Below are 16,452 nucleotides of genomic sequence, written 5' to 3'. Positions count from 1 at the left end.
CAAGTCAATCATGTAGGGTTATTCACGTGTTGCCATTTCACTTCCATGAAAGCTTACATGTTTGGGGCTGTAGCTGCCGCTACACACTACGTATTCATTGACAGAGGTCATACCAGGCGAATGTTTTCAAAGGCAAGCCCTTGCAGAAAAATGTGTGTTATATTTATTTATTTTTCTTACACGCAGTAGTGTTGTATTGGAGTAATAATCCCTATTTATGCTATCCCTTGGCTTCATGGTGATCTCTTACTACAGAATCTAATCTTAAAGCAGTAGTTCTCTTGCGTATATCAAGGTTAGTAAGTGTGCTGCCCACGCTCTTGTGCTGTGCCTTTAAGAAATCGGCGCGCACAGTTCAGATGCATGAAACGCTACGAGCAGTTTCCATTTTAGAGTTGGTTCATTTTAGGTCATCCCAGCTTAGTTATTTAGTTTCGGAGCTATCTCACGTCTTGAGTATATGTGGTCAATCTTCTAAGGAATATTAGTTTGTAACGCAGAACGCGTGCCAGAGAACACATGGCCACAAGTCTATCTGTTGGCTTCCTGGAGAATATGGTGCTTCTTGTCTAACACACCCAGAACATCCTTTGTAGAAAGGTTTCCTGTCTTTTTTTTTTTTTTTGCTTAATGTATGGTTTAACCCTGTCAATGCCATGCCGTCAGCACTTGTAGTCCACAGGTTACATATTTCAGCAGTTTAAAGAGCTTGCTTTGGCTGAGAGTTTAAGGTTTGGTCGCGCCACCCACTAAAGTTAACCCTTCTTAGTAGCGAATTGGCATCTCCCACTGCCAGGTAATAACTCTAGGGAGGACAGCCTCAATTCTGCAATGCAGCTCTACAAATAGCTTTTCTTCTTTTTTTATTGTGTCCCCTAAAAATAACATTTTTCATTTCAATTCCAATTCCAATCAGTGATGTAAATAATGTGCAAGAGATTACGGTTTTATGTTAGGTGACCATATCTACGTTCTATGACCATATCCCCCTGCTTGTTCATAGTCAGACAATCGTGTGTTCTCTCCACATCTGTGTACTGTCACAGACTTTGCATAACGCCATTATGGAGTAGATCCCATGTCAATGATATGATCTCCTGGAGTAAATGTAAAACCTCTAACCGAAGGGAGGAAAAGGAAGATCTTGCCATTGAGGGCAGTACATGTTCTGGTCACACGTACACACTCAGGAGTCATAATTGATTTCTGAGTGTAAAAAAAACCCCATTTGACAGCTTCGTCACTCATTCCTGGTAGTCCAGTCCGCAGATTCCGGCAGCCTTGAATTGCTGGGAGAGAAACCACATGGTCTGCTCTCCCTGTTAAGATCTGAAAAAAAAATCCGGCATTACAGCACCCAGCCCCCACCCCCTCCCCACCCTCTATGTGCCTCAGTCTCCCTACTACTGCAAGTGAGAAGGGGAGGGGGCATGTCACATATCATGTGTTGGGGGTAGGAGAGGTACTAAGAACTCTGTCTTATGATAATGATCCCAGCGTCTGGCAGAAGAGAGAAAGAGGGAGGGAGTTCATAAAAAAAAGCCAATGCACCAGTGTCTTTATAGGAGCAGACCTAAAATGGCTGCTGGTAATCAACTGTGTTTTCAATTTTGACGCCAGATCCTTTTACACAAAAGGTTATTGTTTTTTGTTTTAGTTTTTTTGATCGGTCAGCGTTCACATTAGCCGGGGACACCTAGAGATTGCAGCCTAGGGGGAGCCGGGGGAGGATTTAAATTACATTGCAGCCGGTATCCTGCCAAGGATCCCTTCTGCCAGGCACAGTGTGTGAGAGATAGGACATCTCACCCGTAAGACCATGTTGGACCTTATATGTTTATTTAATAGTTCTTTTTTTTTTTTCTTTTTCTGCCTTTTCCTCCACTAGGTTGTAAATAAGGACAGCTCCCAAATTCTGCCGAATGGGCAACTGGTGACGGTAGGTACAGATTAACCCCCTTGCTTTTTCACATGCCAAAGTATGTTTGAAAAAATAAATAAATCATATATACTATCATATGCTATGTATTCTAAAATAATAGCTAAGTATAGATACTTACAAGTAAAGGGAAATGGGGGAAGGGGCGGTCTAGTTCTTTGCATTTAGCATCTAATATATTGTGCTGTTTGCATATAGTGGTTTATTTTGTAGCTCGCTGCAGAAAAGGAAGTATGTGTTGTGTTTGTGCCAAGTAGAATGGAATGCGTCCCTTTAACTGTGACGTGAACTTTAGTGCCGATGGAGAACACGTGTTTGTGTGCGTGGTGAATGGCGCTCCGTATCCGCTAGTGCGGAATTTTTAATAAAAGGGCAAAACGGCGGCTCTGTTGGAGGAACTGCCTTTTTAAAACATAATTTCACCACGTTGGTGGCTTATAGGGGTCTTCTATATCTTCTGCTATTAGAATATTGTGCTGCGTAATGTTGACTGGACATTGTGCATATTGTCGCTGATCGTGCCGGTACCGTGTGTTTGCAGAATCCTAGTTTTCTGCTTCTGTATTTGCATTACAGGTGGAGCTTGACTGTATAGAATAGCGCAATGAAGAAACTGATTTATTTCAGTGATATTATTCTAGTGTTTATCCATACATGCAGCTCTTTACTTTGTCACATTGCGGGACCCTGTAAGCTATTTAGGTTTCTACTTTTGCTTTGTGGACAGCACAGAATACACGTCTTCAAAAGGTAACTTAGAAGTTAACTAGTGTATGACCAGTGGGCGCGGCAGTAACCCAGTACATGATATGTGAATGTTATAAAGCCAGGACCTTTCACTGCACTATAAATCTATATGGGTTGGAGCAGTGCATGTCACATTGACACTGGGGAGTCTGCAACACTCCTACAGCCGTGTAGGAGAGACAGAGTGTTTGTGGTTTATATATAGTGTATATATGCGACAGGAAGAGTAAGGTGTAAAAGAAAGCATCACAAGCCTGAAAGCATTACCAAGGCAAACCTTCCGTCAGCTCTTAGCGAGACTTCAGGACTCGAGGACTAGTTGCGTACTTGGCTTGTTTTGTGGCACACGGAGCCCCGTGGATGAGATTAAAATACGCAGCTTGCTGGTTAGCTTATGTGTCTAAGGGGTTAATGTACTCAACAGGTTGCGCCAGAAAAAGACAGCATTTAAAAATAGCTTTTCCGCGTACCTGTTTGCTGCTTTTTCCGTTCCGTGTGAAAACCACAGGGCCTCATCTTCTTTCTAGGAAACCTTTCCTCACCGCCCCTCTCCTGGCAGGCAGATCTTGCTTTCCTCGTGTCTGGCGGAGTCACAGATCCCTAAGTCACGTGTCTCTTTAGTTTACAAACATTGCATCCCTCACACGTCACATCAGAGAACACGCAGTTCCCGCTTGCAAACACTTACGGGAGAGACGAAACTGCGATAGCCAGTAGACTGGGTTCCGCCGCTTATCGAAATAGAATAAGCTGAGAAAAAAAAGTTCTATGCTGCCACATACACTCCAGGATGCAACGTAACGGAGTATAATCAATAGTCCTCGCTGCAGGTCAGGGGAGCGACACGCCAACATGCCAGCTCCTATCCGTCCTTCGTACCGTACGGGTGGAAAATGCCTAATGTTAGCTGAATATGAATACTATATTTTTCTTTAATATGTTGCTCTACTAAAACTTTTTGTCTTGGTTTCGTTTGAACGTGGGCTCTCGGCTTTAACCATTTAAGCTCAGAAATTGCAGGATGGTGCAAGTACAGGAGTTTACGTTACATATCTAAAGATGGTTTCATAAATGTATGGTCGTCCCCTTATGTAAAAGAATGGCACAATAACATTCCTTTTTATTTTTGCATTTTACTTTTTTAATGGAATACTGTGAATCAGTGTCAAATCGGGATTACCAAAAGAACCTATGTAGGTCCACCATTCAACTATACAGAATGTGTTCATCCACTCTTAAAGTAAATATACCATATCCCAAAAAGGAAACCTCAACAATTTTTGTCAATCAACCTATAAGAAATTGATCTAGTTTGGCTCCAAAGTTTGTTCCAAATAGAGATTGTCTTCTGCATTTCTTGGATCATTTTATATTTATTCGAAATGACTTCCTCCCCACACCCTTCACTAGTAAGGTGCAGCAGTTGTTGTGTCTCTAGGGCTGGGAAAACACGGCAACATTGATGCTGTCTGTAGTGCAGGACTAGTCTGAACAGCACTGAGGTGTCTACACCTTTATGCAGATAGTCCCAATAGCAAAATAAAGGATCCATTTGATTCCACCCCCTGAGCCGCAGCGATACATACAGCACTTAAACATTTACACCAGCTCAGTCTTCTACCACAGAGTACTGATCTGTGAAGGTAAGTCCTATTGAAGTGTGTGTGTTTGTGTGTATAGAATCCCTTACATAATATTTATGCATTCATTGAATAATTTTTTTTTCTCAGTGTAATATTGAGAAAGGAGCTGTTGTTTCCCGTGGAGTATCATGTCATGAAATGCAGTAGATGCCCTATTTTGTTGCCATCTTTTTGCTTACAAAGCTCTTGCCAAATGGAGCATTGATCTACTCAAGTATCTTAACTGCATTCTTCAAAGGAATCTGTAATAGCTCCTATGCTACCTAAACCACAAGTCATTTGGGTGGTCCCAAGTAGCTTCTGCCTGCCTCTCCATCCTTGATTTATAGATCTTTCACTGTTTGGGTATAGGGAAAGAAGGTGGGGTGGGGTGAAGCTGCCAGGGATCTCCTGCGATAGTTTGTGTTTCAGGCATCATGAAAGTGATGGCAGGTTCCCCTTTAATATATGCTTTGGCCCTGCCAATCTTAACAATTAGTGCAGCTTCTGTTTTGGTGGTAACTTCCTATCTCCATTGGGAGCCTTTGCATTGTTGTACTACCTGAGAATGTTCTTCAAGGATTGGATTGTTAAATATCAACATAGCAAGGTCAATGGCCAAAATGGTGTTAAACTTACTAATATCAGTAGCTGTGGGTCCTTAAGGGACAAATATTATGTAAAAAAAACATATCCCCCTATCCGAATGATAAGGGGATAAGTTTTAGATTGCGGGGGGTCCAAGTGCTGGGGCTCCCAGTTGTCTCCTGTTTAGAGCTCTGACTCTCCTTTACAGTGGCGCGTCACGACCCCCGCCCCCTCCATATAGCTATATGGGAGAGCCGTTCAGCAATCTTCGGCTCTCCCCATAGAACTATATAGCGGGGGCGTGGTGGCCCCCGCTTCGGGCGGGGGTCGTGACGCGTGGCTGTGAAGGAGAGCCGGGGCTCTATACAGATCGTGGGGGTCCCCAGTGCTCGGACCCCTTGCCATCTAAAACTTATCCCCTATCCTTCAGATAGGGGAAGAGATTTTTTACATGATACTTGTCCTATAAATCTGTAAAATTCTTCATTACCTCTTGCCCTTCAAACTGCCCTTCAAACTTCTCCTAGAGACAGAATATAAAATCTGTGGTCCGATATAGATTGTAGATTCACTGCATTTTTAGACTGATAATTTTTACGTTCCTGAGATTAGGTAAACTGCATTATGTATTAAAAGAAAATGTCCTATTAGAGCATGTTTAGGTAATGAGGTTCTCTGCTCCAGAATAATTGTTTAGGTAATAACATAACCTATAAATGTAAGACAGCACTGGAGGGTTCCAGCAATGCCAATGAAAATCTGAATGCATGGATGTCCATTGATTCAATGTGCAGCTAATTCTAATGGGAAAAAACAGAACATTCACGAACATTAGATACAGTATTTACTGAAACTGTGCAAAGATTGTACAGGCAGAACTGCGGATGAAGGACGAATGGTGATAACTGTACCACTGTATGACTCCAGTTGTGAAAATGTATTGAATAATCTAATATGAAGATATTCTACTCTAGTACCATGAGTTAAACCACGAGCTGTGCAGAAATCCTCCACAGTGGTACCTGCAAATAAAACATATCTTTCAGAATCAAAGTCATGCCGGTTACAGTAATATGGACTTTATGAAAGTTGCATTATAAATCCAACTATGCATGAGCCTGAAGATTGGTTCTGCAGATCCCCACAGGGTTCCTGGGTTTTGCAGTAACAATTTGGACACTAAAATGCAGCCACATCATTGCCATATGAAACAGGCCTCACACTTTTAAAACCAAGATGGTCTTAAATATTGGATCATTTTAGGACAATGTAGATACAGTATATCCTCTTGACCACAGAAAAGAGTTGCGAATGGCTTTAGAAGAACCCAAAGATCCAGGACATTTTGTTACAAACAAGCACATCTTCTCCATATGATCTACTGTGTAAAATGTCATTTGATAGGAAAGTCTTCCTGTCAGATGGCAAGACTGGAGAACTCCTTTTATATGTTGTGTTTAGGTAAAGACATTATCCAGTCTTTTCCAGCATTTGTACTTGCACTTTCCATACTTTTAAGAGCAGTGGTGCAGCATTTCTGTATTCACTCGAAAGGGACAATGTTTTAGTTCCTTGCATTGTCACTACTTTATGGCAGGTGCAAGGACAAGTGCTGGTAAACATTGAGGAGGCTGTGGCACTTTCTTGAGTCTAATATTAAAGGAAAATTGTCACCAGTGTCACCTGCACTAACCTGTTGTCCTACCTTGTCCCGGTCCGTGGCGGGAATCTCTGGTAATCTTGTCCGTTAGCTCCAGCTCCGGCACCCGGATTGGGACACAGGCGGAGCTTAGTGATGTCACCGCTGCTGTTCTCTAGCAGCGGGACCCAGGAGGGAGTAGCAGCGGTGATGTCACTAAGCTCCGCCCGTGCCCCAAGCCAGGTGCCCGGAGCTGGAGCTAACGACAAGATTACCGGTGATCCCCGCCAAGGAATGGGACAAGGTGAGTACCGTGGTTTATTGGTCAGAATAGATGGACCAAATGGTTCTTATCTGCCGACACATTCAATGTTTCTACATCATCAGTGTCAGCTGCACGACAGGTTAGTGTAGGTGACACTGGTGACCGATTTCCTTTGAATGTTTATTTATTTTATTTTATTTTTTTATAAGGAAAGGCCATGCCTTTTATAAAGCTGCATAACCGCTTAACCCCCTAAATTACATTGGGTATTTGTGATGGTTTTCTTTTTGTTCTTCACGCTTCCTCACCTCTTCCATCTTGAATCCTTAAAGAATCATGTACTTTCTATTTTTTTCTGAAAAATGGTAATACGGAGCTCAAATACTCTTCTGTAGTCTCAAAGACTCGCCATTCACAGTCGGTAATTGATATGTATCTATCTATAACCTGGGCAAATACTGGGCAAAGCCATGTGCTAACTATCAAGATGCCAAGGTTTCTTTAGTTACAAAGGTAACTGGGGTTTTCCAGCGTGAGGAAAACATGACTACTTCCAAAAACAGTGCCACACTAGCTCACAGGTTGTGTATGGTATTGCAGCTCAGCCCTAGTCACATTTATTGATTTGGCTTGCAATACAACACGTAACTTGTGTACAGATATGGCATGGCCTCTGGAAGAAAGCAGCGTAATTGTTCAAATCCACTATAAGCCCTTTAAATATTCTTGTCGATCAGCTGGTTTTTAAAGGGAAGACACACAGTAGCTTAACAGAACAGATCGTGCAGGTGCTTGCAGGACTGGGAGACCTGCCCAACCGGTCGGTATGACCAGGTGTGGTTCTGGAGAAGGAGAGCTAGTTCATTTAAAGAGACAAAGAAGATTTATAAGCTGTCACACCTTCAGCTTCAGTGTTCTCTAAGGCAAAATAAAGCATGAGCAGAGAAGCCATGTCAGGATGACCAGGTATGGAGTTTTCTGTGAAGGTGAAGAACTTTCTGGCTGAAGGCTGACATGATCGTATGTCCTAAAAGATATCTGCTGACTAACTATATCTCTAGTAGAGCAAAGGTTGCTGGTGTTTGCGCTCATCGTAGACTGGTGGCTTTTGTGCATGTTTTTTTTTATGATCTTTGGTGGGCGGGTACATACATTGATTTGTGTATCTCTGTCCCTTTTTTTATAATTTTGTGAATGTAAGTTATTTTAACAGATAACATTAATCTGTTAATTTTAATTTCACTTTATTGTGAAGAATGAAAAGAATGGTGTACTCTGAGATAAGACATGATATAAACGTCTATACGAATCAACTGTAACATTATAACTGATATGACCTATCCAAAGGGGTCTTGTGGTATCTGGAACCTAGACATTTGGAAAAGAGGACAGGATTTTTTTTTTTTTTTTGAAGGTTCCTCAACCATTTCTGAAGAGCGTTTGCAGTGTGCCAGGGGGCGTGTTTCCAGTGCCATGGGGTGCACTTATTCTGCAAACAATAGGCAGGTGGAACACATGAATGCCAGTGAATAACACTGCTTTTGCTGACATTTCTTATTTACAGCAAAGTTGGTGGGTTGCAACTTTGCTTGTTGCTCATGACCCCAGTTTTTTATATTTTTTTTATAAAACCAACCCACTGTGGGACCGGAACAGACAGGCTAGCATTTTGTACATGCATTAAAGAGCCTTGGGTGCCCACTGCAAACCAGGACCACCACCTCCACAAGACCTGCCATTATGGAGATACTTTTGATCCGGTCTTCTTGTCAACTTTGCAGTTGTCCAGATCCTTATACTTGTCCATTATTCCTATTTCTGACATGTTATCTTACCACCCTGGACAGGCACCATTGTCACCATGTAAACAACATTATTAATTTCACCTTTCATGGCTTTAATGTTATAGCAAATAAGTATACTTGTACACACAGAAATTTTCAACCCATTTTGGAATCCAAAGCTTTGCCCCAGCACTTAGCTTTTCTCGTGCTCTGTCACTATGTCACCAGTTTCCGCACCAGTAAGCCTGTCTTGACTACTATTATGTTCCAAATAATTGGGATAACGGCTGTTAAGACGGCAGCTAGTCTGATAGACTTGTACTGTTCACGTGCTTATATGAACAATGATTTAGTGTTTAGGAGTCCTTGCTGTGGTAGAACAAATATTCATAAAATGCAGTGCATCGTGCTTCAGTTACTGACCCATAGAAACACACAAGGATGAATAGACATATAAGTAATTATCATGAAAAGTTTTGGTTGCCATGGGATACAATGGACACCTAGTTGTCAAACCCATTCCTAATAGCTATGTTCCCATGATGCAGATGGGCTGGTCTGGTAGAAAGAAGATCCTTCTGAAAGGGCAAATCACCAAAGCATGCACCATGCAGATGTGGAGCCAGCATCAGTATTTCAGCTTTGCAGCCAGAAGAATTGTGAATGCAGCTCTGGACTAGTACAGGTTGGGATTCCAGAATACAAAGCATTTTAAGCAAACATGGTAGAAGTTAGGCATTTGACTTGCACCTGTTTTGCAAAAAAGCAGAAGACTCCATAATAGAATCTCCAGTTGCATTGATACTGAGGTGTTAAGGCCTCATGTACATTGCAAAGGCACATATGTAAACCCATAAAGTTAATGTGACCATACACATTAGACCTGTCGCCTGAGCGCACTGATTTTGGCAGGATCAGCTGACCATATAATGTGTATGGTGGCCTCTTGATGCTCCTTTGACAGAGGTGAGGCGAGAGAATAATCAGGGGTATTGAATTTCACCTGCCCGATCCTATTGCCACTGGGGTGCTAAGCAGCCACCAAATGTGTTTGTCAGTGGCTATGACCTAATTCAGTACATGCACACCAAGCTTGCGTGTGTATAGGGGATGGGGAGCAGGTTGACAGACAGATATTGCCCCACGTGATAGGTTCAGCGATCATCCAGCAAACACTTCTTTTTCGGCCAATTCCATAATTTTGGCAGGTTAAAAAAAATCCTGGTTTGTCAGCAGCAGATTTCCCTATGTAAAAAGTTCAGTGATCATTTGTACAGTCCTGCGTGCATGATAGTTAAGCCATGTCATAGGCTCCTTTTTAGACAGCACCAATCTTCTTAATCTGTGGTCGCATCGGTTTTCCCAGGTAATAGGCTAGCGTCACACAGTCAATATAGGTCCATGTTATTAACAGATAGGAAATGTGAGGCGTTGTAGTTACCGTTACATCCAGAATAAAGGAAAATCGGAGCTTTCTTGCTGTACATAAAAACTATACATGATTGTCAGAGTGCTAATAGACTGCTATGTTCATAGAGAGACCCCCCACACACCACCATCACTGTCATACAGGCATTGCTATGGATCTGTTTTATCAGATGTAGACTCAATATAGACTTCTGCCAACCTATTGAACCCATAAAATAGAACTTCCCCAGTTGGCCTTATTCTTTTCATATATTTTACTGCCTTTGAATTTAAGGGTAGAGATGGAGAATGTGATATAATGGTTACCACACATGACATCCTGCCAGAAAATGAATTTCTTCAAGTCTAAGCAACTTTCTACTTTCAGTCTGACACAAAGCGAGAACAACTTAATGTAGAGCTCCAAGCTTCGGTCTGTTTGTATACTGGTTAAAGATTTTCCAATCATCACCTTGTTTTACTTCGCTTCAAACCTGCAGATAATGAAAGGGTGCAAGACCTAGAGAAGAAGAATAAATCATTCACCCGGCTTGTATTACCCTCTAAAGGTTGCTGCAGGGGGGCAGATACAAAATAAACTTGGGAAGTTACTGTTTGACTCTTGGAATGCTGAGGCTGTTAAAGTGTAACCCATAAAAATCCCAATACAGGCCATGAATGTTGACTGAAATTCTCTCTCTAAAATAAAAAAAAAATGTATATGAAGGAACCTGCAAGGAACTAGTATCATCCCATGGATTTGCTTGTGTCTAGTAGTATCTTCATTATCTGTTAGAGCTCAGGGTCTTATTCTACACCGCCCTGCCTTGTGCATGCTTTTTTTAATTTATTTTTTCTTCCTCCTCCTCCATTTCAGTGCTGCAGTCTATAAGAAGTGGTTGAATCGATCTGGTTGAATTTATCTGTTATTCGTTTTCTTTTATTCTGGGCTGTTGAATTCCTCCCATGTGTGATACAGAAGCACGTGTAGTTGTATGACATCTTATTTCTTCCCGCCCCCTCCCACGATGCGTAAACCGGTACAACTGACAGCAAATAGTTCATTTACAGCATGTGCGAGGCCTCTTGTCTAAAAGCAGGGCAAAATATGCACCTAAAAGCCGCGTCTGAATGTTTTAACTCTTGCTTGTCCTTTATAGTGATAACATGTTTTTTTTTTTTGGTGGTGTTGTATTTGTTCATCAATGTGGGCAGTACATGATTCATATGATTTATGTTGAACAGAACAAGATCATGTTATACCATTTGGAATAAGACTATTTCACCCAGGTTAATTGATTTCATGCTGGTGTCATCAGCCGAGGGTTATATTTTTCCAGTGGGATACAACAAATCCCCATCGATGCACTCTGTATAAATAACCTTTAATAAGATTGTTACATAAAATAGGGAGTCTGGTCATGATATAGATCCAAAATCATAGCTATAATCTGGTTACAGTGACAAGAGAGGCCCTAAAGGCTAGGGAGTTTTCTTCTGTTTCATACTATGGAGCGATGGAATGTCACATTTCAGGCACATGTTGACTTTGTTCAGAGCTGTCCTGATAAAAACAGGAAAGACTTGTCCAGCCATCCTTCCATTTAAAGATACAGTGATGTGCATAACCAGTTTTCATGATTGAAATGTTAATATCTATTTTTTGTGATATACAGTAAAACATCTCAAAAAGAACACCTATGAGAAGACCACCACCTTATCCCGACCAGTTTTCCTGTGATAAATTTTCAATTCCATCATATAATATGCATACCGGCCATCTTCTAGGCAGATGGCCTCTTCAAAGAAGACAACTTTAGTGCAGTTTTGAGTAGTTGTCTCCTTACATTGAAAACAAACATTGAACCTTACCTTTATTCCAGCCCCTTTCTTCATGTAGGGTAAAATGTAGCATTGAAAGAAGAAGAAATGATCCAGCACTTAGGAAAACCAGCAGCTTTAATTTCAAATCCTCTTTAAAGGGGTAGTCCAGTGGTGAAAAACATATCCCCTATCCTAAGGATAGGGGATAAGTTTGAGATCGCGGGGGGTCCGACCGCTGGGGCCCCCTGCGATCTCTCTGTACGGGGACCAGGCTCTCCGGCCAGATAGCGGGTGTCAACCTCCGCACGAAGCGGCGGCCGACACGCCCCCTCAATACATCTCTATGGCAGAGTCGGAGATTGCCGAAGGCAGCGCTTCGGCTCTGCCATAGAGTTGTATTGAGGGGGCGTGTCGGCCGCCGCTTCGTGCGGAGGTCAACACGCCCCCTTCCCGCGGGCTGTCGGGGCTCCGTACAGGAGATCGCAGGGGGCCCCTGCGGTCGGACCCCCCGCGATCTCAAACTTATCCCCTATCCTTAGGATAGGGGATAAGTTGTTCACCACTGGGTCACCACTGGACTACTCCTTTAAAATAGCATGGAGCTGTTACACTTCACATCATCTGAGGGATCTTGACGCGTTTCGAGCGCATGCGCTCGAAACGCGTCAAAATCCCTCAGATGATGTGAAGTGTAACAGCTCCATGTTATTTTAAAGAGGATTTGAAATTAAAGCTGCTGGTTTTCCTAAGTGCTGGATGATTTCTTCTTCTTTCATTGTTGGACACACGGAGTCTGGGTGGAGATCTGAGCGCGGGAACTAGTAGGTGAGCTGGACTTTCTATATTTCTCTGCATAAAATGTAGCATTACATGATGGCCATTCAAATGCATGGATGGACACAGTCATCCAGAGCAGCACCCCTTTTTAGACCAGCTCTCTATCCTGGGTCATAATGGGGATCCCAAATGAGTTGGCCTCCTGTACTATGTCGATATTCTCTAATAACTCATATGGACAGTGGTTGTCATTCTAAGGCTCCTTTCACACTACAGTCTTCACCCGTTAGGTGACCTCCGTTAGGAAGATAGCGGGAGAAAAATGTGTGCATGACATGTCTTTTACTCCCGCTGTCTTCGGCCACAATAACGGGAGTTCTAACGGACATTCAAGAAATCTCATTCAAGTGAATGGGATCCTCTGTGCCCGTTATTACACCAGTTTCTTCAGTATAACATTGGCCCAGAGTTATCTGTGTGAGGGGAAAAAAAAAGTGGGATTTTTCGCCAGCAACCAATCACAGCTCAGCTAATGAGTTCTGGTAAAGTGAAAGCTGAGCTGTGATTGGTTGCTGTGGGAAAATCGCTCTATTTTTACTCTCACATAGTTTGATGAATCTGGGCCCTTGTGTTTTGGTCTTCAGGGTTTTCAATGGTATGTCCATAATTTTTTGTTGTAGGTTAGGTGATATGCTTTACCTACAACCTACTAAGGTTTTCCAAGTATTGTCATGTCCAGTTAAACTCATCCTATTTTGGTCATTTGTAGTTTGTCTGGATGACAACATGTTTGGTTCTTCACTGACACCAAACTGTGTATATGTATATTTTTAAAACAATAGTCCACAGTTTTGAGGTTAAACCTCATGGCCATGGGTGTAGTGTGTTATGATAGATAAGGTTTTTGTTTAGCTGTTTACTATATATTCTTTTACATTTTCTTGATTCGTCACATGTTTTCCACCCAGTGGTGCACCATGAACTCCACTTTGTAAGGCTTTTCATTCAGACCACAGAAAGCATTATAAAATTGACACCTTGTTTTTTTGTTGACGTTGTGTTTTATGGATCCTGATGAAGACCTCAAAATCTCACTAAAGGTGGTAGATTTATTTGCCTATAAATGAAGCTATAAAAGGATTAAAGGTTGGCGATATCTCTGTAAGGTAGACCAATAGATGAACGGTCATATGTCAACTCTATAGCTTTAACACATTAGCCGTTTACTCTTTGCTAAGTGTGTTATGTAATCTGTTTAAAGGGGTACTGCTTTGTTTTTTTTCAAATCAACTGGTGCTAGAAAGTTCTTTTTCAGTTCTTTTCTGTCTGACCACAGTGCTCTCTGCTGACACCTCTGTCCATGTCAGGAACTGTCTGGGGCAGGATAGGTTTTCTATTGGGATTTGCTGCTACTCTGGACAGTTCCTGACACAGGCAGAGGTGTCAGCAGAGAGCACTGTGGTTAGACAAAAAAGAACCATACAACTTCCTCTGGAGCATACAGCAGCTGATAAGTACTGGAAGGATTAAGATTTTTTTAATAGAAGCAATCTACAAATCTGTTCAACTTTCTGGAGTCAGTTGATATGAAAAAAAAAAATGTTTTCCACCGGAGTACCCCTTTAACCCCTTAACGACGCAGGACGTAAATGTACGTCCTGGTGAGCTGGTACTTAACGCATCAGGATGTACATTTACGTCCTATGCATAACCGCGAGCATTGGAGCGATGCTCGTGTCATTCGCGGCAGGTCCCGGCTGCACTAGCGCGGATGTCCGCCATTAACCGCTCAGATGCTGTGATAACTGCAGATCACGGCATCTGCATCATTGCGGACACTAAAATGGATAATCGGATCGCTCGCATCGCTGCGGCGGCAATCTGATCATCCAGCATGGCAGCCAGAGGTCCCCTCCCCTGCCTCTGCTGCCTTCCACGGGTCTTCTGCTCTGGTCTGGTCTCCTATGTATGGCACTGAACAGTATTAGCAATCGAATGATTGCTATAAATAGTCCCCTATGGGGACTATTAAAGTGTAAAAATAAAAGTAAAAAAAAATTTGAAACCCCCCCTCCCCCAATAAAAACGTAAATTGTCCCATTTTCCCTATTTCACCCCCAAAAAGTGTAAAAAAAATATATTTTATATACATATTTGGTATCACCGCATGCGTAAATATCCCAAATATTAAAATAAAATGTTAATGATACCGTACGGTGAACGGCGTGAATGTAAAAAAAAGGCCAAAATAGCTGCTTTTTTTTATAGCATTTTATTCCCCCAAAAAAAATTTATTTAAAATGTATTAAAAGTTTTATATAAGAAAATATGGTATCAATAATTACAGATCACGGCGCAAAAATTGAGCCCTCATACTGCTGCTTTAAACATACTAATATGGTTAAACAGTTTGCGATTTTTTTTTAAGCGCAACAGTAATAGAAAAGTATGTTATCATGGGTATCATTTTAATCGTATTGACCCAAAGAATAAAGAGCACATATCATTTTTACCGTAAATTGTACGGCGTGAAAACGAAACCTTCCACAATTTGCAAAATTGCGGTTTTCTTTTTAATTTCCTCACACAAATAGTATTTTTTTTGTTGCGCCATCCATTTTATGGTAAAGTGAGTGATGGCATTACAACGGACAACTGGTTGCGCAAAAAACAAGCCCTCATACTAGTCAGTGGATGATAAAGAAAAGGCGAAGAGGAAAAAAGGAAAATGTAAAAATAAAATTGTCCAAGTCCTCAAGGCCCAAATGGGCTGAGTCCTTAAGGGGTTAAGAGAGATATTTGGACCTGTCATACAGCGTTAAACTCTCCGTACTGTATACCTGTTATCCTTACCCTGTAGTACTTCTAGTGTTTCTAAATAAGTAGTCCCGCCAAAACAGCGTGGCATAAGAGTACGTAATTCTACCGCTGTAGAGAAGCCATCTAATTATGCCAGTATTATAGTAGAAAGTATGGCACTTTGCGCTACGTAAGCTGTGCCCAGCTTCTGATTGGCAGACCGTCTTACGCAGCCGTGGAAGGGTGGACTCCGCTTTATCTGTCTGTGCTTTCCAGATTACATCATACGGGGAGATTGGGACTAAGAGCAGGAAAAGAATGGGAGCTCTCTCTGCCTTTCCGCATGCCCTGTGCCAGGGAGAAGTGAAACTCAATACCGAAAGCCATCCGTATTCGGAGAGCGAAAAAAGACAGCTTTTCTTTTCCCGCTAGCGAGCATAGTCTTAAAGAGGAAAAAAAAGCGAGAGATAAAGTAATTGCAGCCTTACTGTGTATCTATAAATGAGCAGAGTCAACAGACAAGGCCACCAGGGCGACACAGAATGCTGCATTGGATTCTGCTGCCATATATCTGTTGTCCATGGAGAGAGGAACCGCCTGTCTGTGTTTTAGCGACCATTCTCTCTGTAGTTTGCAGCAGAGCGAGCCTCTGTGCTGTATGCAGAATGTACGTGTGCTGTTTGACAGGGCTAATGGCCCCTACAGCTGTTAGGAGGGGGGAGGGTGAGGTGTGTGTAGGCTGAATCTCTAAGCCGCTTCCTGCTCACCACTTCTACTCTCGCGTCCTTTAAAGCCCCAGGACTTCTCTTCCTTCTTATGCTTCCTCATTTTTACGGATTCAGTTTTTTTGTTTGTTTTTTTTCTGTTGGATCCTTTCAACGTAAGTGCCTCTCCTTGTTCATTTTTCTATAGTTCTTATTAGAATGCTGGGAGCCGGGCCTTTTATTGATCTGCTTTATATTTTATATCTTCAGCTTAGAAAATTGAGGTTATTCTGTGAAAGGGTTAAAGGTTTGATGACGCCGGTGATCATGTGCTTGGGATATGTTACATTATGATAT

General features: G+C 42.0%; 1 protein-coding gene across 7 annotated transcripts in view; it reads left to right on the top strand.

The window, feature by feature from the left end:
* The window catches only part of TET3 (tet methylcytosine dioxygenase 3), a 97,895-nt gene that overhangs the window by 25,763 nt on the left and 55,680 nt on the right, over positions 1 to 16,452 (top strand). For 2 of the 7 annotated variants that reach the window (XM_056571501.1, XM_056571500.1), the window contains exon 3: positions 1,889 to 1,939. The exons of 2 other annotated variants lie outside the window; for them this stretch is intronic. In XM_056571501.1, the coding sequence (XP_056427476.1) occupies positions 1,889 to 1,939 (51 nt within the window). Of the gene's footprint in view, positions 1 to 1,431; positions 1,463 to 1,518; positions 1,638 to 1,888; positions 1,940 to 15,560; positions 16,272 to 16,452 lie in introns of those variants that run through there. 3 more of the 7 variants (XM_056571506.1, XM_056571505.1, XM_056571504.1) reach the window with 3 other exon arrangements.

Source organism: Hyla sarda, chromosome 4 (assembly GCF_029499605.1).
Source record: "Hyla sarda isolate aHylSar1 chromosome 4, aHylSar1.hap1, whole genome shotgun sequence".
Lineage (NCBI taxonomy): Eukaryota > Metazoa > Chordata > Amphibia > Anura > Hylidae > Hyla > Hyla sarda.
Note: the sequence above shows the minus strand (reverse complement) of the source record. Positions and strands in the feature narration are given on the sequence as shown.